General features: G+C 41.2%; 1 protein-coding gene across 1 annotated transcript in view; it reads right to left on the bottom strand.

Moving 5' to 3' along the window:
* Positions 1 to 27,043, bottom strand: part of ALG13 (ALG13 UDP-N-acetylglucosaminyltransferase subunit) — a 29,637-nt gene that overhangs the window by 1,100 nt on the left and 1,494 nt on the right. Inside the window, exons 4-27 of the mRNA XM_054839693.1 lie at positions 25,694 to 25,803; positions 24,306 to 24,505; positions 23,807 to 23,941; positions 23,411 to 23,494; positions 22,454 to 22,504; positions 21,680 to 21,726; positions 20,725 to 20,797; positions 18,860 to 18,941; positions 18,319 to 18,499; positions 17,322 to 17,400; positions 16,495 to 16,603; positions 15,215 to 15,279; positions 14,201 to 14,301; positions 13,309 to 13,436; positions 12,368 to 12,605; positions 12,090 to 12,203; positions 11,721 to 11,877; positions 9,571 to 9,703; positions 9,096 to 9,131; positions 8,908 to 8,963; positions 8,237 to 8,299; positions 6,325 to 6,447; positions 1,124 to 1,164; positions 159 to 342 (exon numbers count right to left, since the gene is read on the bottom strand). Of these exons, the coding sequence (XP_054695668.1) occupies positions 237 to 342; positions 1,124 to 1,164; positions 6,325 to 6,447; positions 8,237 to 8,299; positions 8,908 to 8,963; positions 9,096 to 9,131; positions 9,571 to 9,703; positions 11,721 to 11,877; positions 12,090 to 12,203; positions 12,368 to 12,605; positions 13,309 to 13,436; positions 14,201 to 14,301; positions 15,215 to 15,279; positions 16,495 to 16,603; positions 17,322 to 17,400; positions 18,319 to 18,499; positions 18,860 to 18,941; positions 20,725 to 20,797; positions 21,680 to 21,726; positions 22,454 to 22,504; positions 23,411 to 23,494; positions 23,807 to 23,941; positions 24,306 to 24,505; positions 25,694 to 25,803 (2,512 nt within the window). The 3' untranslated portion in view covers positions 159 to 236. The remainder of the gene's footprint in view (positions 1 to 158; positions 343 to 1,123; positions 1,165 to 6,324; positions 6,448 to 8,236; positions 8,300 to 8,907; positions 8,964 to 9,095; positions 9,132 to 9,570; positions 9,704 to 11,720; positions 11,878 to 12,089; positions 12,204 to 12,367; positions 12,606 to 13,308; positions 13,437 to 14,200; positions 14,302 to 15,214; positions 15,280 to 16,494; positions 16,604 to 17,321; positions 17,401 to 18,318; positions 18,500 to 18,859; positions 18,942 to 20,724; positions 20,798 to 21,679; positions 21,727 to 22,453; positions 22,505 to 23,410; positions 23,495 to 23,806; positions 23,942 to 24,305; positions 24,506 to 25,693; positions 25,804 to 27,043) is intronic.

The following is a 27,043-nucleotide window of genomic DNA, read 5'->3' as shown; positions in this document are numbered from 1 at the left end:
TGATAACCCCTTACAAGGCTTTATGTCCTCCCAACCTCGTGCGTCCTACAGGATAGCAAAGCTGCAGGCAAGCAGCTCCTACAGAGCAGTCATGCTCTGAAAACCTATTCCCTCACTTCTCGTTCATTGTCTGTGTGGTCTGACACTCACATACTAACCATTTGCAGGTGCTTCCAAGGGAACCTGGTGGACTTCAGTTCGCCCAGCATCGGTGTAGAGCTGAGGGACTGACTGATCTAGGACAGGAGCTGGCTCAGTGTATGCTGGATAAACTTCCACAGGTGATGGTGGCAGCACTGGCTGTACATACACCATGGAAGGCCAATAGCTCTGATGATAATACTTTGAGAAAAGGAAAAAAACACAAGGTCATGCATACAACCACATACTCTCCATCCCTCCTCCGGAGCACTACTAGTTTCAGATCTAAACTTAGGAAGAAGTGTGTTTTTTCCTCTTCCTAGACCCTTAAGATACTACACACACAAAAAACCCAATACAGCCTATGAGAACGCATACTGTAGCAATAGCCACCACAGTTCCACATCGCTGTTGTGTCAGCAATCTTTACAGAGAAAGAAGATTCCCACCTATCAACTCTCTCATATTCAAAGAGATTTTTCCTCTTTCTTCAGTTTTACTTCCCTGAGCAGCAGCACTGACCTGCCCATGACCGCTGGTGCAGAGACAACTCTTCAGCAGAGTTCCCAGAACACAGAGAAATAGAAGACTCAAACCACACATCTCTAAGTAGTCTTTGATGTCTTGTCTAAGTACACAAATTTTCTTAAGAATGGCTCAGGTTCCTCCCCTTATCTTCACAGAAAGAATAATATTTATCCACCATCCTCAACAAAAAAAAAACAAAACCCAAAAAAACCCACCACCACAACCCAAAGTAAAACAACTTGACATACATAATAGTCTGCTTCACATTTTGAGTTAGAACTGCACTTCCTGAACTATACTTTAATATGCATAAGCTTGCTTGGTGGCGATTAACAGTCAAGTGCACAGGATGCACATTTAGCACACTTGGAAGTCTTAAATACATCAGTACATTTGTCAAGGAAAGCAGCAGTTTTTACAGGCAATTTACTAGACTCTTTTCAAAAGCACTTACTTGCAATCCCAGATTAAAATAATACCGCAAGACCTTTGTATCTGAAATTAAAGGATATGACATTGAAGAGCAGAAGAGTATAAACCAAGAAGCAAAAGCAATTTACATGCATTAAGAGCATTTTAAGTTACTCTTTCTTAATGAATGGGAGTATTTTAGCACTACTTTTTCTTTAAAGTTTCAAGGGTAAAGAATGTATCTTGAATATAAATAGTTGTTAAAACTAGTTTATCTAAATTAATCCCGTTAGATATTTGTGCAACAGTAAAACATTTGTCTGGCCAACTTACTAGCTAACCTCAACAATTAAATTAGCTTTAATTTGGGTTTATTCATCTTGATTACTCAAGTGATAACTGTCAGTCCTGTTACAAGTCTCCACAGTCTAAGCAACTAAGACTTAAGTGATTCTGGCTTCCAATTAAGGTCAAGTTTTTAGAGGAAAAAGTATTTTATCAAATAAGAATTTGATTATGAGTCCCTAAATTAAGTTGACCAATAAGAGCGCTCCCTCCCTTCCTCACTACAGAAATGGAAAGGGTTTGGAAGCACGTAGACAGACAGGAGCAGCCTTCCCATACACCCGTGACAATCCACCCCCAACGTACACACGTTATATACACGGTCCGCATAAGTATTGCGAATATCCATGCTGGGCTGGCATGAGAGACAATGGACCAAGTCCATAGAGGCTCCAGCTTCACACTGCTTCTGCCCAGTGGGAAGTCTGGCTCTGCCACTCTCCATCTTCAGAGCCTTGTTGAGCAACAACCACAGAGACATGTCAATGTGGACAACATACGCAGTAATCCTAAGACCTTCTGACCTAGTTTTGGGGGTCCCCTCTATTCTTAAGTCAGAAAATGGGGGGGAGTGGGAAAATAAGGAATACGTTCCTTCCTTCCCCCTCCTCACAAGGATACTCAGTTCCCTGCTTTCTTGCAAGTAGTCTTTTACGTCTGTCTTCCATATACTGAATAATTTGCCCCCAGGCAAATACATGATACACTGAGAAACAATTCCAGATGTGTGCAGGAACTCTGAAACCACTCTCCAAGAACAACAGGGTTTTGAACTTGGAAACTCATTTCCAACTGTCCAAAAAACAGTGAAGCAGTTTTAAATCTTTAAGTTGACTGTTGAAAAGAAAAAAAAAAGAGAGCACGTGTTTTAATCTGATGATGCAGTTCTGGAACTGTGCATGAGAATAATTGTTGATTTCTCAGAATCAACTAGAGATTTGTTTTAAAGGCTCAGGAATAGCAAGTCACCCATTCCACAGCAGTAGTTTTGCATGTGCACACACAGGCACAGACTTTGCTTTAGTACTGCTGGGATCTGAAAGGGAAAGCAAGGAGACAACAAAAAGGAGTGAGCCACTAAGGGCTTCAACTTAGCAGCACCTCCAGAGTTACCGTATATACCACATTCTTATCACCCACTTTCCCCTAGACCAGGGCCTCAGCTCCACGTTGCTTCCCTGTTCACCCTCTACCACATACACACTTTCCCAGCCCTGCTGCTCAGCCATACTGCGCATTATATTTGCTGCAGACAGGCACAGTGTCAGAAATGCAAACCCCAGTCTTGAAATGCATGAGGATTTGTTCCTCCGCTGCCAATTCTCAACTCTTCTACTGTTCAGCATATTTGATCAGGGTTACAATCCTCGCAGCTATTTTAGGAAGCGCACACAGATCCTTCCTTACATCCAACAGCTGTAAGCTTAGTCCTGAAAGTGCTGGTGATTTGGCTGTGACATTGACCACAGTCAGTAAAATATTAAAAATAACCCAAAGGCTCACATGAATGCAACTTTTTAGTATCTAGCTGAAACTGCATCTACATTTGGAACAAGGATTTTTGTATTTTAAATCTGATTTTGTTCTTCAATTGTTTATGCAAATCTATGCAAAACAAGCATAAGAGCTGAATGAAACAGCTGCTTCATAGCAGCGATAACAGTACAAAGGGAGAGCTGGGAGACTGAAGTGACAAACTGATACTGGAAATACTGACGTCTGTGGAATGCTGGAACAGAAGCCAGTACAGTAGGAGACCAGTTTTTGTTTATATTCCTCTTTTAGATGTCTAGAAATCAAGTCAATCTTCAGTAAAACATAAGTACCTTATGAAGCAAAAACTAAGCCAAAAAAAGTTAACTTCCCTGACATGAAAATGCAAAGACCACACTGACTACTGATAAAAATCTCATCTTGCAATGCATCAGGCCAAAAATCATGACAAAATTTTTTCTGTGATGATGGGAAGCTCTGGTCAATCCTGAACTCTACAGCAGTCTCTGCAACACAGCAATATCAAGTGGTCTTTTATCAACAGCTTCTTCAAATACAAGGGAGCAGGCACAGGTAGGACACCTAAGGTCACCATGTTATAAACATGTTTCACAAGCCCTAGGCTCCATTAAAAAAAGATCCAAGAGACTCTGAAAAGTGGAACAAATGCAGATGTACCAAGCAATACTAAGGCATACAGCAGGTTTCACTCCCAAGCCCAGGACTTCAGTCTGCTGACAAGTCACACTCTCCATCTATACCAGGCCAAATACCAGGCCTGCAAGTATCTTTAGCAAAGAACTCTAGGTCAAGTATACCCACATACTTTACCCTGCGCTACTCCAAAGCTTCTGGTTTTCTTAACTTAAAGGCCATATAGACTACACTACAGCAGTGTGACAACATAAATGCTACATGTAATTCCTTATTAACTACCAACCTTAAATTTCTTTAAAAAATTTCTAGATTCTATGCCAAGAAGGACATGGCCAATATTATGTGGAGTGACTCAGCTGAAGAGCTATGGGCAGGGTCTGAAGAGGTTATTAATCCACATCCACTCCAGATTCTTGTCAGTACACTTAACACCCAATTCTCCCAAGTGCTGAAAGCCTCTGTTAAGGGCATTCAACTGGAGCTGAAAACCATTAGCTCTGATGCGTGCATAGTATCATCTAGAGTGATATTACTGCAGCAGAGAAGTGGAAAACAGAATATTCAAGATTAACAAACCCAGGAATTGAGAGCACCTGCAAGAGAGCAGAGTTACTGCAGAGCACATTAGCAGTACCTGGGAAAGCACCAGGCCTTTGAGCCATGCTATAGGGTTTTGGAACCTGTCTTTTTCCAGATCAACTTCTGACAAGAATGCAACGGAAAGAATCCATAGCATTTCAGCCCAAATTTGTTCTGCAACCTACGACATGTAGCTACCTGAACTGTAAGTATCAACAGTAGCTCTTTATCTCATCTGAAATTAGCCCTCTAGAATTAGTACACTGAGGAAAGTCCTACACAGAGACAACAGAGCTACTTTAGATGGCAATATGTTGAATCAAGCATGAAAATAACTTGCATTACTAGAATATTTTATGCTCCATCTTCAAGTAATAGATTTTGGAATCAAAGTCCAAAAGCTTTACATTCTGATGCAATAAAAGCTACAACTGCCATACACCTGAAATACAGTCAGTTCAAGGATGGGGATTTTTTTGGGGGGGGGAGGTAATAAAGTCAGACAGCTATAGTGAGACTATGCTTTTCAAAACAGAGCAACAAGAAACAACCGTTAGAAAACTGAAGGTAGTAAGTCTGATAAAATCATGTTATCTGCTGTATCTATAGATGGCTATTAGAATAAGCCAGCTATGATGCACAGACTTTCAGCATAACCAGTGTACAGGGGGATATTTAAAAAGCCTATGTACTTCAACCAACATGCACAGATATACCTGCTACTTGAATAACAAAAATGTGAACAGTCAGCCAGTTTTGCACTGCTGCTCTTTGGAGTCCGCTACAGCTTACCTCTGGGTCGGCCCCACTACTGCCAAAACCAACTCCCCCCATGCTCCCTGCCAGAGAAGACAGAATTAGCTGAAGCTGTTGTACATGATGCAGTGGCAACACAGGTAACCATAACTGAACTCCAACTCATATTCAGAGCGTTTCTGCTCCAGCCTGAGCACTACACATTAGGACAAGCTGAACCCTGCTATCAAGAGGACAAGCAGGCTGAATAACCAAGTCTTAAGTTTTTCACTCTTAGTGCAATTTGAGCCAACGCAGTACCAAAAAATTGAGCAAGGGGACACGCACAAGCTAAAGCATTTTCTACAGCTCTCCAAAACTACACACAACCAACAATCCTTATCAGCTAAGACAAGACACTGCATCACAGAAGGGCTTTATCTGCCTCTAGGCATGTGCAGCGAGGCAATGGTGGCATGCCTGGGCCTCACAGCATTCCCCACCTAGAGAAAGACAAGTTACATAGCATAACAGCAAGCACAACTGTTATTCCTGTAGCTGAGAGGCACTTAGCTTGAGATAAGGACAGCAGACAGCTTGATCTTTGGGTTATTAAAGCTCTGTGAAAATACAGGCTCTATTTATGCATTGTGAGCCATAAACATGGCAGAATGAGGGGATAAATAAATAACAAAAAAATATCAAATACATATGCGTCTGTTGCACTGCTTACCAACCTCAGCTGTCTGATGCAACCTTGCATGGTACGCCAGTATTCTTAAATTGCAAAAGCAAGTTGACTAAAGATTACCCCTTTTGAAATGAAGTCCACGTTTAACTGGTAAAGCTGAAAGCTTTTTCTGAGCTGCTCTGCTGGTAGGTACTGCGTTGGTCTTCGCACACTCCTTGCTTAATAGCTGAAATGCACCTTAAACACTGTCATAATTGATGACAGTATACCAAAAGACTACACACCCAAGGAACAAGATGACCCTACACTTTATCCCTGGTTTATAATACCACAGAATGACATCTTGGAGCCATACAGGAAAACATCCCACTCAACTGTGCAACAGCACAACTTTATAAATACACAGATGTTTTGGGTTTTTTTTTTAAAAATCAGTGATCACAAAAATGATTATTCCACTAAGAACCAGTATGATATAGGCCAAGCACTCTCTCCCTTGGTATTCTTTTCTTTACGATGCTCTCTAAAAGTTGCAGTAATCACATATTTGAGTCAGATATGAACTTGCTATTCAGAACTGGGAATTTTTAGCATAAGCATCCATAATATTATTTCTTACTCCCTGCGAGCTGCAAAGAGCCATTTCTTCTCACTGTAGGTATTCTGTTAAGTTTCCATGGAGAACACGAGTCAGAAGTGTGCAGAAGAGCAGCAGTAGTAAAAGCACAAAATCCCATCATTACCTCGAGGCAGATCACTGCCGCTGGGATCACAAGAGTAAGGTGGAAGAACGGCACCAGCTTCTCCCACCTCACTGACTGGAGGAAGAGGAGCTGAATAAACTGGGAATGGTGCTGAAGAAACTGCTACAATTAGAAGGAAATAAAAGTCAAGTCAAATTTGCAATGGCATGTCAAATGAGCAAGATGCCAAGTTACACAATTAAGCATGCACTACTGCGTCATCTCAATGCCCCTAAACGCAAGCTGTAAGAAAGTTACTTTAAAAGAAGTCCAGAAGAAGTTTTAAAACCAGATGGGAAGGTTCCAATCTCACAAGCCTTAACCGTATGTCTATCTGCAAGTTTCATATTCCGGTTAAGAATAAATGTCTTTTTCAATCATTTCTCCATACTAGCAGGCAGGCCAGACTTTGTTTATGTAACTGTCTGTCCTAGAACAACAGGGAACACACTAATCACTTTAAGTCATCAGAAGGGTGGCAATAAGCTCACAAAAACAGGGGAGGGTTCAAGACATGTCAGGCCAAAAATATTTTGGACAGACTACTGTTAAATATTCATTAGGTGGCCCACACCTCTAACACACCAGCAGGTTATTTGTAATGGTATCAGTGAGTAGACAGCTTAGAGAACTGTGCTGACTAAACTCTGATGCACAGTGGAAAAAAACAAACCAAGGAAATAATGGAGAAAAGGGAGACAGAACTGAAGGTGGCAGATTTTTTGGATGCTAAATGAAGAGTTACAGAGGACATGAGAAGTACTCTTTATAAGAAAGGAAAAATATTTTTTTTCTTAACGTACATTTCACAAGAACAAAGTAGATATAGCATTTCAGGTGGTAAGTGCACCATGTGACAAATCACAGATTTCATCTCCTTGCACAGAAAACTAAGCACAGAAGCTAAGGGCCACAAAAACGAATTGGACATTCATGCAGATTCTGAACCATCACAACAAGTGACTCTTTTGGAAGGGACAGTAGAGCCTCAGGACCAGTATCTCAACTAAAGAGGAAAACTAACTGTAGGAAATATGGGGAGAAGGGATCTGCCATGAACTTCTGCCTTCTGAAAAGAACTTTCTAGCAAAACACTTGGCATTGATGGCTAAAGGTGGTGAGGGGCAAACCCAAAGCAGAGACCTCCAATTCCCACGCAAATTCAGGGACAACTGGTACTCTTCAAAACATGAAAGCAAGAAGTCAACAGTGAAGTCACAACTACAATTAAATCATTTTAAGCCCAAGCAAGTGATAACCTTTTTTTAAAAGCCTTTCAACATTTGCCTCGTATACACATGGAAAAAAATAAAACGGGAGGGGAAGATGTAACCAAAAACTTAAGACATCCAAGTCCACAGCCATAGTATGCACACTCTACCTGGCCTCCCTATAGAAAGGGGAGATACTATGACTGGCTGAACTGCTGTTTGTGGGGGAGCTGCTGTTGTGACACTGGCTGGAGTGGAGGCAGCAGAATTTGAGGAGAAGCCTGCAGCTGGAGCAGCATAAACACCTGTTGAGGTTGAGATTGCTGCAGAGTTCACCATCACCTGGAAAAGAGTCAGAGTATTCAGCAGACTGCTCTACAAATGGCTTTGACAAAGACTATGGAAACACCAGACAGTTCAAAAATTCTCACTTCACATAAATGCAGTTTTGAAGTCCTAGCTGTAGAGGCAGCTATCTATCCCACTATCTCTAAAAATTGGGATGAAGATACCAGTTCAGAGTTGCAGACACCTGTGAGGCATCCTCTTACCATTCTGTTTCGCTTATATTTATATAGGGAATTGTATTCTTTGCTACAAGATGCTATAAGAGGCAGGTAGACGGACCCCAGAAACTGACACTAATCAAGCAGAGCAGTCACCTCTCAACAGGGCTACCTCGATAAAGTACTAGATACTACCTTCTGGGGATAGCTGTAGGAAGCCACTCCATCTTGAGGTGACACAGAGACTGGCCCTTCTTCCTGAAGGGATTCCAAAGCAAAGCATGGTCCATTTAAGAGGCAGAGAAGTCACAAGGCACACACACCACACCCCTAATTTTTTTTTTATTTATTTATGGACTACACACACGCAGAGCATCTTTTGTAACTCAAGTAAAAGCAGTTTTATTCTGACATGCACAGGACTGGCTTTCACTAGTCACTGTAGATTTTGTTTCAGATTGAAAAAAAAAAATAAATTCCCAAGTCAGTTCTATCAGAGGTGAGCTCTCTCCAGTCCCACAGTGGGGGAATAAGACTAAGTGAAATAGAACTTGAAGGGTAGCATGATAAAAGTGCTGTCTGGAGCAGAAAAATAAACAGCACTCAAATACACGCTTTCTCTTTGCAGAGGAAGGTGGAAAATCATTAATGTATCTAGTACAATCCAGACTGTACTTGCAGACTCAGATAAAAACCTCACCATTTAGGGAGGAAAAGGAGAGTATATATAAATGAAGCCATCATTCCTTTCTTCCAAAGGAAGCCTCTGACCTACTATGTTAAGCCTGCATCCAAGGACAGTTTCTATGGCGAACTCCACACACTTCAAGGATTCCTCATCTGAGCAGACAGTGACTAAAGCTTACCAAGTTTGCTGTAGGTTCTGCTGAACTAAATACTGTTGCAGTTTCACAGTCGGGATCTGGAATGTATAGGCAAAATTAATTGAAAAAAGTAGCATTAAATCTAATCCTTCAGAAACTTACAAAGAGATCATAATGAGTGCATTACATTCACTACGAGTTCTACCAGTAGAGACTAAAGTTTTGCTTACCTGGAGGTGCATAGATATATTCTTCATGAAATTTCCCTATAAGGGAGAGAACAGGAAGCTTTGATTCAGGGGAGGAAAAAAAAAAAGCTTAAAGCTGAAGTTACCACAATTACATTTCGGTGCATCCATTAATGAGTTGCTTTCAGTATCATCTTTTTTTGTGCAGAAAAGGTAGGGAAACACTCAAGAGATGCTCATTTTGTTATTCCACCAAGCATCAAGGTTGCCATTACCAAATTTACACCATGAATTTTTAGGCAGCAACTTGGCTTGCTACAGACCTACACAATCGCAAGGGTGATGGCTAGCAAGCTTAAAACAGAAGTGACACATTTCTATCAGACAACAAAAATAACTTCTCACACACATGTTCAAAGTTCATTTAGGAGATGGAAGGAACCTACTTTGACAATCAAAAGCACACTGAAGATCTTCTAAACCTGTTTTTTCACCTACTAATACTTTAAAAACTCACCATTTTCACTTGTTTCTTCTTCCTCCTCTGAGGAATTTAGGGTCTGCTTGTTAGGTGGAACGGAGTTTGGGCCTCTCCTTGCTACCCAAAATCCTCCTGGACCATGGACAATGGGAGCAGGGCTACCCTGGCTCTAAAAAGCAAAGTCAGAAGCGTACATTTAGAAAGAGCTTAAAGCCTTTCCATGCTCTACACACTCACAGAGCAGAAACAGCCTGGCAGATCAAGCTTGCTGCAACCAAAACTTACTAGAATTACCATTTGTGAGTCCATTCCTATGCACCTTCGCTGTAGCAAAACAGTTGCTGACATTTCTTTCCTTTACCTTTCATTCTGCCTAGCATACTTAATGCAATTTAGTTTTTTCAATACCTACCACTGTCCTTTGCAATACAGTCAAGTTGCTCCCTCCCAGAACTTAGCCAGCTTTATCTTAAGCTCAAAGCTGAAAAAGGAGGGAGCAGACCCCAGACAACAGCCAAGACTGCTACTCCCAACATATACTCCTGCGTTCCTCATCCTGTAGCACTCCCACCACACCAACAGCAGATCAGTTTATCTAAATAGTCTAATTATCATGGAAAAAGGTTATCTCTAGTCACAATTAGGGAAACCCATGGGGTGGTTGCTGATATAGACACCACTGTCTGCACTAATTTGACCCACACATACAAGACTATTTCAGAGAGCAGCACCCATCAAGGTTTCCCACAGGACTCCTTCAACACTTCACATGCCCTTTGTCTTTACATTGAAGTCAATCCTTAGCTGCACCACAATTTAAAATATAGAGTTCTCTGAAGCAGAAATATAGGATTGAGATGCTCGAGTAAAAGAAGTTGATTCACTCTTTTGTGATGGCTAAGGTGACACTCAAAATTCTCCTCAGAAGACATGGTGACTATGAGATCGATAAAGTGCTCAGAGAGGCTTGTAAGATTTCCAAGGTTGAAGCAGAGGTGGTAAGTCAGAAGATTCTCCCACCAGGCCTCTAGTAGGATGGCAGAGTTTTCTGCGAGATGCATCTCTCCCCAGGAAATGTTATATTCCTTTACTAAACAAGACAAGGAAGAGACAGAGAAAAGGCTTTGGCATTGACAATAACAAAGTCACTGAATGAACATGAAAAACTATTCATCAGGAGCTGCAGGGTTATAGTGTAGCAATGGGGAGGAAAAGATAGTAAGCTATATTGATTTCATGTCAGGAAAAAAAAATGCAGGATAATCTGTCCTTATTCCCTGACACTCTTGGAGGAAAATCAGAGCAAAGATTACAGATCTGGCACATGAGGACAAATTAAAAAATGGCTGCTGCTGAAACAGCCCTGAGCAGATTCCTCCCCTCTCATTTAAATACAAGTCTAACACTTGTTCACTGCTTCAACACAGTAAAAAAAAAATTCAAACCTACCAGGGTTTTGTTTGGTTTTTTTTTCAGAAGATCTGCTTTCCTATTCAGCTATGTAAATAGCAATTGATTTTGTGTAGCATATCCAGCTTTGTACTAGGCTTAGACTACAAATAAAGAGATTTATTTTGAAATTTAAGAATACACTGTGCCACTTTATCTACAACCCAACAGAAAGACTGTTTTAAGAGAAGTCTAGATTTAGAATTTTCTCATGTTTCCGTAGCAGAAGGAACTGTTTCGGGAACAACATGCTAGCCCAAAACATCACAACTATAAAATCATAGGAACAATCCAGGGTATTACTATACAGTTTCTAAATCTAGTTACAAAAATGATAAATTAGAGTGTGGCAAACAAGTGAAAAACTTTCTCCCACAATATTTAGAGCTAGACAGACATCCACAGTAGGAAGGGATTTTTTTGTTTTCAAACTGCAATAGAAAGGAGAAACATAACCCTACTTTTATGAAAATATACTAAAGAGAAAACAAGCACTGCCAGTGAGGGAAGGGAGAAAGAATGGGAACACTCAGAAAAATTGAGATTTTAAGCACGTTTTACAGGATCTAGACTAATTTCAGCTTTCCCTTCTCAAAAAACACATTAACTGCTAAAGCTTATTTTAAAAAAAACACAAACCAACCACATATTTAAGTAAAGAAGTGCTAAGCATTTGTACAGCTTCCTCCCCCTTTTCTCTCTGAGAGGTTTTAACATACCCCTTATTCACAACTTACTGGTAAAGTAGGAAAAGCTGTGTCATCCTCTCCTTCAATTTCATAGAAAGTTATAGTTTCTTCTGGTCCTTGAGGCTCCTCTCCATTCCCTGGTACAAACCCATACTGACATTCCTTATTCACACACTGCATCTGACGGCGGCTACGGTTGTACGTGCTTTAAAAACAAGAAAGGAGGTTAAGAATGACCAATATCTGGAGTTTCACCTTGGTTTCATTGCTCAATTTTAACTTTGTTCCTTTTGGAGAGGCACAATAAACCCATTGTTTCACGTTGTGCTATTAACAGCCAACTCGGCCCTCCACATACCACCATCCTCCCCAACTCTTTTAGAGCAATGTTTTGTAAAGAGTTTTATAGTCACTTACCAGGACCTGCAGGAGAAATTGTCATAGCTCTGATAGCATCTCTTTCCTGGACTGGGGTAGAATGCTATTTGAGGGCCAACCATGTTGTGCCTGTTTATAAATCGGGCAGATCCCCTAAGTTTAAAGGGTAAAAGGTGCAATTACCAGGAAGTGCCTCTCAGATGGAACTCATTTGTAGTTTTACCTATTGAACAGCACAAACTCTCTCCTAACTAGTCTGCAGCAAGAATGAATAGAAAACACATGGTCATCTCAGACAGGTTTTCAAGGCTTCATACCTTGGCATCCCAAATCCACGGTTATGTCTCTGAGGAGGATTCTGAGGATGATAGGGTTCATAAGGTGCCATATTTCCACCACCCTGTGAGCAGTGAACTGGAGGAGAGCGCCCCGAAGGAACACTGTGCTGTAGCCGGGGTGGAAGAACTGGCTGACCCCTGCTATAAGCCACAGTCATAAAGACTTCCTTTCCACGAACTTTCTTAAGCATTCTCTTCCGTGTTTTCATATCCATTTCTGCAGTTTCAGTTGAGGACAGAAAAGACAGATTTGCACCTTCAACAGCTGACTCCAGAGCTATGCCCTCTTTGTCATTTGAGAAGAGTCATATTTGGATACACAGAAAAGAAAGAGCCAACAGCCTATACCAGGAAAAGTGCATTTTAAGTATGCAAACTTCATAGTCTTATTTTGAAGGCTCAAGCATGCATTCTAAATTATGAGAATACAAGCATCTCACACGTGAATACCTTCCCAACTTCGGCTGACCAAATCAGTACTCCCAGTGTTAAAATATCTTTATGAAGGCTGCATTTATTTATTAAAAAGAAATCCTCCAAATTAAACAAATACAATCCATATTTAATTGGCTAGGGAAGCTCCTAGTCCACCCATGCACCTCTGCTAAGGCAAATCAGACAAGCTTTCTGGTTCACAGACCCAGTCTTTATAAATGGTTCCAGGTGCCAAATTTCTTCTTGGTAATTTTGAGCAATACCAACCTTGCTACATATTTTCAATGGATTTGTTCCTTTGCAAAGGCAAATCCATCCCTCTGTCTGAAGGATCACTTTACATCAAACCCCTGCAGTGGCCAAGGTTTATATCACAGGCCAAATTAAATCACTTCTAATATCCAAAGACTGCTACTGTTAAAACTGTCCTGAGTGTCTCTTCCCCAGCCCCAAAGGAAGGAATGCTTTAGGAACCTTGTACAAACCTATTCCTGTGAAGTATCCACCTGCTATTTTCTGATAGGTTCCTCCTTTGCGGCTGGGAACCATATTCCAAGCAAGGACAGGCGCCACTTGTGTCACTGGTTTTAAGTTTGCCAAAGGAACTGTATGCCTATGTGAAAAAGACTGATGTTAGTAGTGCCACAAGAATACAGTGTGCATAACTGCACAACATAAGCTGAAGCAACACTAAGAAGAAAACAGAAAACACCACAAAGTGTAGGGAGCTTGTGGAAATAAAAAAAAAATCTGTTTCTCTGACACCAAGCACACACCACTGTTACTTGTTTATCAAAAAGGGCAAGCTAGGATTTAGTCTCAACACTACTGACTTCCTGGGTCAAGTCTTTCTTCCCTGCATTTATATGCCTTCAGAGGTACACCTGAAAGCACCTGACAACACGGAATTTTTGCAATATGTCACCAAGCTGAATCCTAGGTTTGTCCAAAGGCAAATGCTTTGAACAGGAAAGTGAAAAGAGTGATTAGACTCACCAGAAGTGCCAATTATTTAGTTGTTTAGGTACAACATAAAAACTCCAGAGAAACCAAGAGCAGAAGGTTACTTTGCTATCGGTGAATTAAGCCCAAACTGCAAAGATCATTTTCACATTCCAGAGAAGAAAAGGGCAGCCAGATTTCACAGAAAGCGTTACAAGAATTATTTTGGTCATTAGAAAACCAAGAGAAAAAGCTTCCTGCAACAGTCTATTTGGAGAGTGATAGCCAACAAGAAAGCAAAGCCTCACTTTATATTTAAAAGCGTAGGTTCTCTTTTCTTTTCAAAGTATCTTAACAATCCTATTTTAAGCATCTGTGAATATACAAACTCAACCAGAAAAAGTTCAAATATGAAGTCATCACCAGACTGCTTACTTTTCTGCCAGCTCCTCAACAAATACAGTCAACGTGTTGCCATCCTGTCCAACTTCCTGGATATGAGCATTGTAATACTTACCTCCAGGCTCCAGCCGTACCTGGAGAGAGAACAAGGAAAGCTCTAAAAAAGCCAAACTCTATCAGGGAATTCAGAATACTGTCTACGAACCACTAATAGCAAAGGCTGCTCCTAGCTGACCATATGTTACTGAGTTGGCCCAGGAGTCTCAAATACTTCTTCAAAATAGCAGGCAAAATAAAGAACACTGTACTAACTTCAGTGAGGAAGAAAAAACAAAATAAAATCAGTCTTCTGAGTGACTGAGAGGTTAAGAAGATATCTGCTTTCTAACTTACTTTTACACACTGTGCCAAGCAGAAAAGTACCAAGGAAGACCGCTATTTAAGAGCTTGAGGAGAACAGAAAACAGGAAATTGGAAAGGTAAGCTCTGCTCAGCTAGAAACAAGTCACTGAGTGAATCATCAGCACTACCTCAAACAGTGATAAAAATAAGCCCTCACTACATACAACACTGGAATACAAAGAAAGCTGACCTTCCTTTCAGCATCTCCTGGCCAGATCATGCTACTCCTCCCTTTTTAGCTCTTCCCTTTCTATTTTATAAAAATATTTGTTATATTACTGTTGAGAAGCGGAAGACTGTCCAGACTTGTTGCTGACCCCCAGTGAAAAAAGCTAATAGACAACTGCCTTAAATGCATATCCTGTGCATTAAGAGCTCTCGGTCTGGAACTTCCACACTCACACAATGTATATCACTGGTTTGCAATGAATTTCCAAGCAGCTTTTCCTTCACACTACTCAATGTTTAAAGGTAGATTTTAGAAAGAAGTGAAATTAGAAAGTAAGTCAGATTAATAGCTACAAGGAAGAGAATGAGAAGAGTCTTGGGAAAAGTCTATGAGGTCATATGATTTTATGGCTTACCATACTCCACTTAAAGCAATTTTAATAGTTTATCATAACTGAGTCTCCTTTGAGTACTAACCTGACACTTGTCTCCTAAATAGTACTGTCTCCCAGCAAACACCATGTAGTCAGTTTTTTGAAGCTCTAAAAATAAATGAATAAATAAATAAAAAGGAAAAAGCCTTTAAAACTACTGTTCTTTCTTCATGTATCCTACAAGTACTTCATGACAGCATCCAACTACAAATTATACGCCAACTGAGTTAAATATTTCCTGTGCACATCTTAACATTCCCCATAGCAATGGTGAAGTAACTGTAGATGTTCTTATAACAGACCAGAAGCAGGCTAAGTCATAGAAGATCAAGAATATCCAGATAATGCAGTGAGCAGCACTACTACTTCAATACTAAAATGTCTTTTGTGATGGTAGAGTTAAATCCTGCATTTAATACCAATCCTGGTTTTAAGAATACTGGACGTGTCTTGTCTTGCCAGAGCACTGGTAGCATTTGGCAAAAACTACATGTTATCCAGGAAAAACTAACATTGCCTAGTCTCCTTGCTGCTAGATTTCAGTAGGTTTTTCTCCATTCCTTGCCTGGATTCTCTGCGCGTCAGTACTCTACATAGGTAATTAGTTACTATACTCTGTTCCAAGAATTTTAATGACCCTTATTATTGCTTATGCAGTTGTAAAATGCTAGTGTTCTTCAGTATGCAAAGCATTTTTGGGTCAGACATCAAACACCACTGCAAAACTTATCTTTCTTGGTAACTTCTTGCTTTACAGATCAGCCATAGTGTATGCCAAAAAGCAGCAACCTATCCCAAGCCACAAAGACCACGAAATCTCTCCAGAATGTTCAAGCCCAGGAGAGCTGGGAAGCAAGAAAAAACTCATCTCATTTGACAGATCTCAATGCTAAATTTGAGATCTTCATTATTATACAAGTCTGAAGCCAAAACTGTGCTTTAAAAAAGCAGAAGTCCTTGCACGCATGCTGTAACAAAAAACTCTCAAATTTGAATGATTCCCAATACAACAGAATGGTAACAGAGTTCTGTACTCTGCTTTGAGTCCATGTATTTCCTATACTATAGTCGGTAAGTAGCAGAGGTCAGATTTTTTTAACAACCTTATTGCCATTATACAGTGTCAGAAGCAGTGTATTTTGTACTTTGAAATGAAGCCAAGAAACCAGCTATGAGCGAGATGTGCTACCTGCAAGTATCTGCTGGGTTAACCAGTATCCTTCACATTTCAGCTGTGAAGAAACAGGTGACATAGGCCTCAGATTCATAAACTTAACACTGAGCCTAGTACAAAAAGAGTTGGTTTTCCCTTTCTAAAGATACCTTTTCTGCTGTCCAGCCAAACATCGAACTCCACATTTCGATAGATCTCAGGGTCCAGTGCCTTTAGCACCTTATAAGGAACAGGCATCTTTGATGGATTTTCTGGAGGCTAAAACCAGAGTTGAAACGGAGCATTAACAAGCACATTTAATTTGTTCAGCACAGTCTCTATCCTGCCAGCATCTGTAGACCATTTTAAGATGTACACACACTATGTTCCACAATTTTCATTTCCATTTATTTGCCTAAAAACTAAAGCTCAAGAATATGAAAACACATTTAGGCATTCAGAAGCTGAGCAAACAGACTTTGGAAAGGTTAGAAACAAGCTCAAGAGTAACACTTGGCATGTTCTTTCCTCAAAAAGAATCGAAGGAAGCTAATCAGACCAATGAAGCCATGGCTTCAAAAGTAGGTGGAAAATTCAGTTATTATATATGAAAACAGGCTTCTATAGACTTTCTAAAACGGTTCCAAAGTGATTTATACTGTGTTCAAAACAAAAGTGAACTGATTTAAACCTTTTCTGGGAAATACAAACAGCAGACCAGGAAATATATGCCAAGCTCCATCTTTGGAGGAAAACAACAACAAAAAAAAATTAGTCAGAGAAGAACAAGAGACTCTCAGAAAGAGGCTTATCCAATTTAATAGAAACTCAAGAGCAAAACCAAAAGACAAACAGATGGAAGAAATAAGCCACCCACTTTCCAAAAAGTAATTTTTAAAAAGTTGAAAAGAGGGTTTAGCCTTAACAAGGGTAACATTGTATAAAAACAACAAAAAGAAATAAACCACCATAAGGAATTCATCCCTAACTGACAAACCTTTTCTTCTTCAACGCCTTGTTTCAACTTATCTTCCTGTGGATTGTCAGTAGTATCATTGCCTTCCCAGTCGTCCACTCTAAGTAATTGAAAATAAGATTACAAAAGATACAATGCATGATTTCTAGCCAGGATTAAAATCAACCAACTGTTCATACAATCTGAAAAAGCATTATGGTGCCATCAAGTGGTAGATTTTGCCTTGAACATTAGACATGGCTGCAATGCAGTACAGGACAACTCTTTCCCTAGTTTCAAGAACATGACCTTTACCTGTTCCATTACCCACCCGAAACGAGGGCTACTGCTTCCATTAGGAAAGGATGAAGATGATCCCACTGCCTGGTTAAATTCTTGCACCATCAAGTACAAGACACTCTGTTCTAAGTCCTACCAAACCAATGTCATCTGTAAGCATTCCGTAATGGTCAGAGGCAACCCTCAAGCCTTTCTAGTGGCTTGAACAACACAGGATAGCAGGATTTCTATAGGTACATTTTGCCCGTTCCCCTCATCCCCAGTGATCCAACAGACTTGAATAATGTCACCATTTAATTGTCTGTTTGGGGTACGATTCTATTAAAAAAGGACAAACGAAAAAATAAAGCAGAGCTCATTTTCTCTACACACTGTTGCCACTGCAGAACTACAGAGGCTTAGAAGAGTAGTAAGCTTCTTGCAAAAAATATTCTGATAACATAAGGAACAGTTTTATTTGTAAAATGACAGCTTATTTGAGAGTAACATGCAACTATAACATAGCCAGCAGCAGAGGATGTTCAATTACATGACACTTCTCAGCTCCAAGGAAAGCACACTCTCTTCCGCAACAGACTTCAGCTTTGTGTTTGTGTCATGAGATAGGAAAAAGAGTTAATACCCCACAAACATGCAAAGAAACTTGGAAAAGTTGCCCTTTGCAAAGTTTTTTTGTTGTTGTTTTGGGTTTGAGGGTTTTTTTCTTCCCTTTTACCACATCCCCTTCCCAAAATACTACCTCTTTTCTGATGGATTTCGGGATACTTTTTCATGAAGACAATCAAAGTTTGCATCCTCATTTCCTACAGAGCCACTGTTTCTGTTCTTCTTGGATCCACTTCGAAACACCTCAACTGCAGACCTTAATTCTTCCTCATCCATGCCAAACACATCTTTGTACAGGATCTTGTATAATACAGCTGAACAAATCAACACAAAGCTCAAACCAAATTAAGATAATACCAGATCCATAAGAACTGCTGCAATTTTTAAGGTAAGCATATCTTCAGATATTATTTATTGTTACAATGCACTAGTTATATTAAATTCAATTATGGAGAGGACTGTAAAACAATTCAGGTGGGAAGAAGGGACCTCTGGAAGTCATTTGCTCCAATACCCCACTTAACAGATAGAATGATGAGTGTACGTATATATGAATATACGATAAATAAGCTTCCATCTCTCTCCTCCCCACCCCTGAAAACCAAAACAACCACTGCCTATAAACATATGAACACACATAATTCTCTTCCATAGAAAAATTATTTCAAGTTTACCCTGGCAAATAGCAGCATTTTCCTGGAATTGTTTTGTATACACAGAGTCATAATGGCCGTTGCCGGAACAACACAGTAAAATCTGGGAAAATTAAAAAAGGCAGGCTTTAAGGCTAGAACGATATAAAACCTCTTTGGTTAGCTAGATATCCTAGCTCAAGACTACATTATTCTTTCATTCTATAGTTGACACCAACTGATCAAGAAAACAATAAATATTCTCAATATAAATATGACAAAGCTGTAGAATCGGCTTAAAACTGAATTGTAGGTAAAGTCTCTAAATAAGTTTGTCTATTATACAAAGAAAAACTATCAATTTGTACATCATGCTGTATTAAACATGAAATGAGAGTTTGTTTCCAGCTTACCTCTGAAACCACCAATTGCTCAAGAGGTGAAATAAATACAAGCCATTAAACGCAGTACCCCTGAGATACACTGTCCAAGTATCAAAGGCACATTTCAGCCTTCCCCATCTGAGGGACTAGAAGAGCATCTACTTCTCTAGCCCTCAACAAGCAATATTATGCTGCCTTTTGAAAAAGATGCATGCTTTCTGGAACACATGCACTGATACACCAAGTCAATGTATACCATCAAACCCCATCTTGGCACATGACCAGAGCCAACTGCAACCGGCAAAAGCCCTTCGGCAGCTGTCAGCACATTGCCAGCAAGGATGCTTCCCAGCAAAGCAGCAGGAGCTAGGATGCCAGGGCTCTTAATTCAGCATGCAGTATGTCTTTTGCCAACAAAAGCTCCCATCTCATGGTGATAATGAGCAACACCAGAAAGAGCTGCTGCCTGTACATGCAGTCTAATGACAGACAGCTGCCAAAACTTAATGAGAGCTCTGGTGGTAAAGCCTTCAAGGACAAACATGCACTTAGACCATACTGCTTGATTTTTAAAGTTAGCTCATTATGGAATTAGATTAAGCTACACAGGAAACTACATAGAAAAAGAAAGAAGTGCATGTAAACAAAGACAGCAATGCTAACGGACAGAGAACAGCTGCAGCAGCACAGATTTCAGAGCAGACTAGCCACTTTGGCAAATATAATAGCCCATACTGAAACCCACACTGCAGCAACTTCACTGGCACCATGCCTAAGCTAGCCACATAAGTGTGTGGGGCCCATCTATGTGACTGCAGAAAAAACAAGAGGGGTCAGATGGGAGGCAGTACAGAGTATTTATCCTTTATGTTCCTTCTTTTTGCACCTATCAATAATTCTCGTGTAGATAAGCTGTTCCATTAGCTCCCATTCTTAAATGGGCTCAATTTGTATGTCATAGAAATGAATCAGTTTGTTAGATTAATCCATTTGCATTAACTTCCCCTTTCAGGAAGGAAAACTGCACACCTTATCTGACTTCAGGAAGAGGGATACTGGGAGTGGGGGGAGAACACCACCTCTTCACCAATATGATAAATACATCTTGTTATGCTCTTCAGCTCAATCCAGGTATTTCATTCTACCCTGTCAGATCAAATTCCCACTGGGAAGTGTTTTTACCCAAAGAGAATTCAGAAGTATGAAACAATATTCTGGAATTGTGATGTTACCTCTTCCTACCAAAATTAAACTTTCCAATAATGAGCTGGAGTAACAAAAGAGATTGGCAGAGGAACAGCACGCAATCCATCCCTCAGATGGGAAGCAAAGCTACTATAATTGAATTGACTGTTGAGCAAATACCGTGCTTTTTCCAGGAGCTGAAGTCAGCTTGGGGTTTTGCTCAGGTATGCAAGAGCACTGCAGTTATAAGGGCTCAATTCCAGCAGCAAGTTTTTACAACTAAGCAGGACTGAAGGGAACTGGGATTCAGGGGTAAGAAGTTGCCTCACTTCTCCTCACCTTGCCTTCACAGCCATTGTCTGTAGCGTAAGTGGGTGGCTTTCCAGGGTACCGGTACAGAATAAAGTCTCGCCTAGGCAAGTGGAGGAAAAACAAGACTTGAAAGAGCACACTTTCAGTAGAATCATGTTATGAAGAAGTTTGCAGGGAGCTGTTTAGAAAATCCGCTGTTGGTTTATAGAAAAAAAATCAAGCAAATTACTTTTCCTGATAAATGTTACCACACAGCAATAGCTAAATGAGCAAACAACATGCATCTGAGGGGGGAAAAAATATCTGGGAAAGACCATTATATTTAGTCACAGATAAAGATGTATCGTATTCGGTCAACTACATATGCTTGTGGCAGGGTGCTTGGACACTGAGACAATTAAGACTAAGTGATTTAGTCACCCTGCAAAAGGATTACAGCCTCAGTACAGTGAACTAGTAACTCTTGCAAAACTTCAGTTTGTTCCTTTAGTACTGGAACAGAATGACCCTGCAAAGGCAGGGTTCTCCCTTCTACCACTGGAGAGCCAGACTGCTTGTTAGACAATAGTAGCATTTTTAGCAAGACAGCAGCACCTGTGCAGGCTTATGTTACCTTTGAAATAAATATCAGGGTTTATGCACCAAGTAGGGCAAGTACTCCTCGCTACTAAAGCTTTCAAGAACATCTACATGAGTTCTAGTCACGCTTATAACTACCACACTGTTTCCACCACACACAACTTTTTTTTTTCTTCAATTTTCCATCCTTCAGCCACTAGAAGAAAACACTTGACTTTGGAGTTTAGCAAAAAGATAACAAATAAACATTGCCAGAAACAGACCCTCCCCTTAATCCACACTATGAGAATAACAACTTTGTTAGGGTAGCATTTCTCACCATGTTTCACATATTAGTATCTCAAACAGAACCCAAACACCATCAAGTCCAAAACAAAGTGAAACTCAAGAAAGAGACACTTACTTGTACATCACTGATAAAGCACTCATTTCCAGCTGGCCAGCACTTTCCTATGCAAGATTATGAGATTACATGAGATAGCAGAACTCTCTTCAGCACTGAGAACTCTACTCTAGCTGTCTGTAGTATTAAAATACCTCAAACTCATCAATTTGTTAAAACAAACAATAAACGCAGTGAGAGTTGAGATGTTAGGATTTCCGGGAGTGGGGAAGTCTGCAACATGGGATGGCCATGATTACCAAGCTGAGTAAGATGGAGCTAGTTTTGGCAGTGACTTTTAAACACACCACTCAAGACTTTTTTTTTTAATTAAAAACACTACATTTGTTTCAGAGACTGCTACATCCATCATACTTATTGGTTAAAACCTATAGAAGTTTGAACTCTAGTATTTGAACCTGGGCGTAAAGGAAGAAACAAGGGATTGCAAAGCCTGACAGGCATTTGATGTGAGGTACACTCCACATATTTTGCTTTTTCCTTCTTAGGAAGAATTGCAATTACGAATAAAGCCCATGAGAGCTCAGCTTTACTGCCCAGCCTGCAAAGATCGCTCCTTTGCACCAACACAATTCCCCACTAAAATTGATATTATTTATACATGTGAATACCCAGTACAAACCTATAGTATTACCTATGCAAATGAGACCCCGGGATTGGAGTCTATCTAAAAATAAAAGGCCAAACCACCATATTTTAAACCATCACCTAATTACTTTCCTGTTCCAGCCTCCTCAAATTTTCATCGCTTGACAAGTATCACATCAGTCTTACCTTTGGATCTCCTAGCCGTTCAAGGTATTTCTCAAATGATCCTTCCACATACTTTCAACAAAACAAAGAAAACAAATATAAAAATGTAGCCAGTTGGAAATCAAAGTTAAACCTAAACACTATGCCATATGTTACTAGCTGTTGAGCAGGAGGGGGCAGGGGGCATAGACGCCAAATTTGGGACTAGTCTGCCAATTCCTATCATTTTGGGGTTCTGTGATCTGACTGGGGGTATGACTTCGGCTGTTCCCTGCCTTAGAGCACGGGAATGATTTGGGGTACCAATGTGGAAACACCAAGAAATCCTTAAAAAAAAAAAAAAAAAAAGTAGAAATCCAAGTAATAGTCAGTGACTCATCTTCTAGATTAGATTAAGCACTTAACTGTGCTTATAGGGGAAAAAAAAAACCACAAAACAAAACACACACACACAAAAAAACAAACCAAAAAAACCCCAAACCAGCCCAAACCCACGCGGCGCATGCACCCACACAAAAGCAACCAAACACATGCCCCCAGCCCCCTCCCCAAAAAACCCCACACAACTTTATGCAACAATTAAACGCTCCGGAGTTTTCCACCATTTTTTGATGTTCACTTCTTACTTCAAAATCCTACATATTTCCCACCTACTAAATTCCACAATGTTTGCTCCACAGAGAATATACTATACACATAACTGTCACCCTACTGGTTATTTAGGTATTAGTAACTTGAATGCTTTCTGGAACTTCAGAAATATGAAGTCAAATAAAACTTGCGTGATTGCAACTCAAATAAGATAACCAAGCAATCACCCTGCCATTTCTCTTCTCTTAGATGCATCAAGCCTGGCAAAGCATGACATGTTTTCAGTGCAGACGCTTGTGTGGGTATGTTTATGGCTAAACCACTCACCCCCTCCCACCTTACTTCCTCACTACACGTGCAAAACTGCCTAACACACACATTACTTACAGATTCAAACTTATGCTGGTGTTGCCTCATAAACGAGACACAAGCTTTCCTAACTTCCATGTGATGAATTTGAGATGAAAACAGCTGAAAAAATAAAGGTTATGAAAGAATGAAGGAGAAAATTGCAGAGTTTAACTTATGCTTCACCTTAGGCTTGTTTTACTCATAGTTCATTAAGACTAACAGCACAAAACAGGGAGAGCAGACACTGCAGATGGCCACAGGCACTTGGGGGAGGAAGTTGAGGAAAGCCCAGCGACCCAGGACCCTGCCACCCCAAGGGGCTGATCGCACCCGCCCGCCACACCTCACTTCAGGCACCCAGGAACACCCCCGACCCACCGCGGCAGCCCCGGCTCCCCCCGAGACCGTTACCGGTGCCGCCTCACCGCCCACCTGCTCCGAGACGGCTCGGAAGAGGCAGGAGGCGTCCTTGGCCGTCATCTTGCGGTAGAGCCCCAGGCTGCCCAGGTACTCGTCCATGGCCACCTCGCTGAAGGACTTCTGCCCGAAGTACTTCTTCCAGCCCTTCTGCATCCTCCCCGGCCCGCAACGGCTGAAGCGGCAACGGCTGAAGCGCGAGACGGGAGCTCCGCGCGGGGCGCTGCGCGGCGCGTGGCACCAAGGCGCGCGCCTGCTGCTAATGAGGAGCCGCGCCCAACGCGCCCACCTGCGCCGGCCACCGCCGTGCACGGCACGGTGCAGCATGGCCCGGCATGGCCCGGCCCGACCCGACCCGACCCCCGGCACCCCCCTTCCCGCCGGCGCCGGGCACTGCCACTCACGGAGCGCGCCCCCAGGTGTGACTCGCCCCGTGCCGGTGCCCTCCCGGTGAGCCCGCGGACCGCACGCTGGAGGTGGCTCCTGCTACAGCCATTTTAAGAGCCCCAAGTACCTGTCCCGCTCTCCCGCTTAACGGCCGCAGGGGCAGTCCGGGCGCGGCGGGGTCGTTCTCCACCCCCCTCCCCCCGTTCTCGTACGGCAAACCGCGGTAAGGCCCAGCAGACGCCGTGTTCTCCCGGACCTGCCTCGGGAAGAGGAGTCCTTGCCAAGTGAACTCCTTCTGACTCCATCGCTTGATGTGGCTGCAAATAACTAGTGGAAAAAATCAATGGTTAGTGAAAATTTCCTACATGCTCTCGGACTGGAGTTAGGCTGCTAGCAGTAAACTTGAAATAACAGCTCTATCAAAATCGTTAAGGAAGTGAGAATCTCCTAATAAAGTATTTGAGTAAAACTTTGGGGATCGACAAAGATCACTCATGCACAACTGTGCTGCATGACTGATTCCACGTATAGCCCTTGTGCTTGATTTGATGAGGAGAATGCTTCTATGTACATTTAACTTGATAGTAAAAACTGCACTCAGACATCAGATGCAGCAATTCAGGAGTTTTTCTTGGTTTAAGCAACAACAACAACCCTTCCCCAAACAAAAAATGTACTTGCAGGAAGGGCAATTAGCACCAACTATGCACTTCTACAGTACTACAGACCAAATAGCCTGCATGAACACTTCAAAGTTTAAACCCGTGTTTTTCAAAATATTTACTTAAACAAATTGATGGTAGCATCAACACAGTTGACAATTTCAGTACTTTCAAAGGGAAGCTCCAGTCGACATCAGACACGGTTCACTTGATGAAGTCCAAAGCAACAACAGGGCAACAGCATGCAAGCGGATTGATAGTATCGCCAACGGCAGTCCTCTCCCACAGGCCGTGTTTTACTTGGGAGTAAATTGCCAAAAAACAGTTGGTGGACAGTTCGGCAGCAGGTTTGCAGCTCTGGATTTTTCCCACCCAGACTGACCATGTGCCCCTTTCAGAGAGGCTTCAATCTCTCACTTTTTAAATTCTCTTTTCAGTGCTTCTGTAAACACATGGAATGAGAGCTGAAGAACATCACAGGGACATCAACAAGGACAACTTATTTCCACTAGAACTAGGCAAATATGGTGAAGAGACCACGATGTATTTGCTGTGCCTGTTAAGAAGTAATTCGGCTTGTCCTCCTCACTGGAATTACCAACTCAGTGCAGATTTTGTGATGTAAACATCTGCCTGTCCGAGAAACAAGACAATTCATACTCTGCCCCCCCTTGTTGGCACTGTGTTCGATGACTTTAAACTGGCACTAAATAGGAAACCATTTAATGTCAGTTAATATTAACAGACGTTTTCTTTGAGGGCTTGTCCCAGTTGGTGGACTCTTAAGTATGGAAGGCCTCACCAGGAAAAGAGAAAGATTTTATTCTGGCATTTTTATTCTTCTGTATTGTTTATTGAAACCCAAAAACTTTATCCAAGAATGAAGCAAACTTTTCTGGCTGTCCAGGAGAAAAAGGTTTCAAAGTTGACAAGTCCATCGACTGCAGTGTCTCCACAAGAGTGCTGTAAAAATAGACCAAACCCAAAAATTTAAAAAAAAAAAATCCATCCCAAACAGAAATTTTTTCTTCACAAGACTTTCTTTCTATTCATACATACAGAATTCTTTACACAGAACAAAAATAAGGACATGTATTGGAAGGAAGAAGAGGCCCCACAAACCAGGGGGCCCCAACCATCACTGGCTCATAGGCAGCATTGCTGAGAACACACCTCAACCTCTACCACAGCGCTGGACAGACAACCTCAGCTCTACCTTCTTCATCTTCCATGGTTGCCATGGTGGGAGACTGAATGAGATCTGAGGATCTTCACCATAAACCGTACCAGGAAATTCATCCTATCCAAACACATGGCCTAGCTCTCCACTTAGCACACTGCCAAAAGAACAGCTAAATCAATCTGTTGACTTGCTATTATCAGACTGCAAATAAGGTGGAAATGCTAGGCACTAGTCAACAAAAAGAAATTAAAATTCCTTCCTGTCTCCAAAGCTCTCAGAAACACTGAGGTAATAATTTAAGAAACTTGCCCAATATAATGAATGACAGGCCTAGTCTTTTCAGAAGGCTCTTCTGAAACACACAAAGGGAACAAGGTGCAGATGAAATAATGGGAGTTGTATTTCCTTTGCCTCCCATTTAGAGGTCATCTGTTATTTATAGAGTGCAATCAATCATAAGAGAAAAAAGTAAGATATAGTCAAGAGAGCGAAAGAAGCTAACAGAAGCCAGGATGAATGCAAACAAACAAAAGGAGCTGGGTTTTTGGTTGTTGGTGGGTTTGGGGGGGAGGCGTGGTTGTTTGGTGGTTTGTTTTGTTTTTCCCTAAAGCGATAGGCAGTAGTGAAACTCCATGTCAGAGGATGTGGTGGATTCAGTAAGTTTGGGTAAAGGGCAGCCTGAGTAAGTACTTGGAAGACAGAGGTACTGAAAGTTACTAGCCAGACAGCATCTGATGTAGGAATCCCCCTGAATCAAAGTACTTAAGAACAGAAGAGGGAGAGTAAGACAAGGAAGTACCATATGTTCTTGCCATTTCTGCTTTTGGCTGGACATCTGCATATGGCCACTGCAAATAGTATACTGAGCTACCTGGACTCCTGATCCACACCAGTCAGGCCATGCTTATGTTTTGTTCTAAATACTCCAGATACTTTCAATTTTGTTATGTCAGTACATCTATACAGGAAAATCCACATAGTAAAATGATGAAATGGAGTCCTAAGACTGCAGGGAGCAAT

The sequence above is a fragment of the Grus americana genome, chromosome 12, assembly GCF_028858705.1.
Source record: "Grus americana isolate bGruAme1 chromosome 12, bGruAme1.mat, whole genome shotgun sequence".
In the NCBI taxonomy this organism is placed as follows: domain Eukaryota; kingdom Metazoa; phylum Chordata; class Aves; order Gruiformes; family Gruidae; genus Grus; species Grus americana.
The sequence above is the reverse complement of the archived record's forward strand: the minus strand, read 5'-3'. Positions and strand labels throughout refer to the sequence as shown.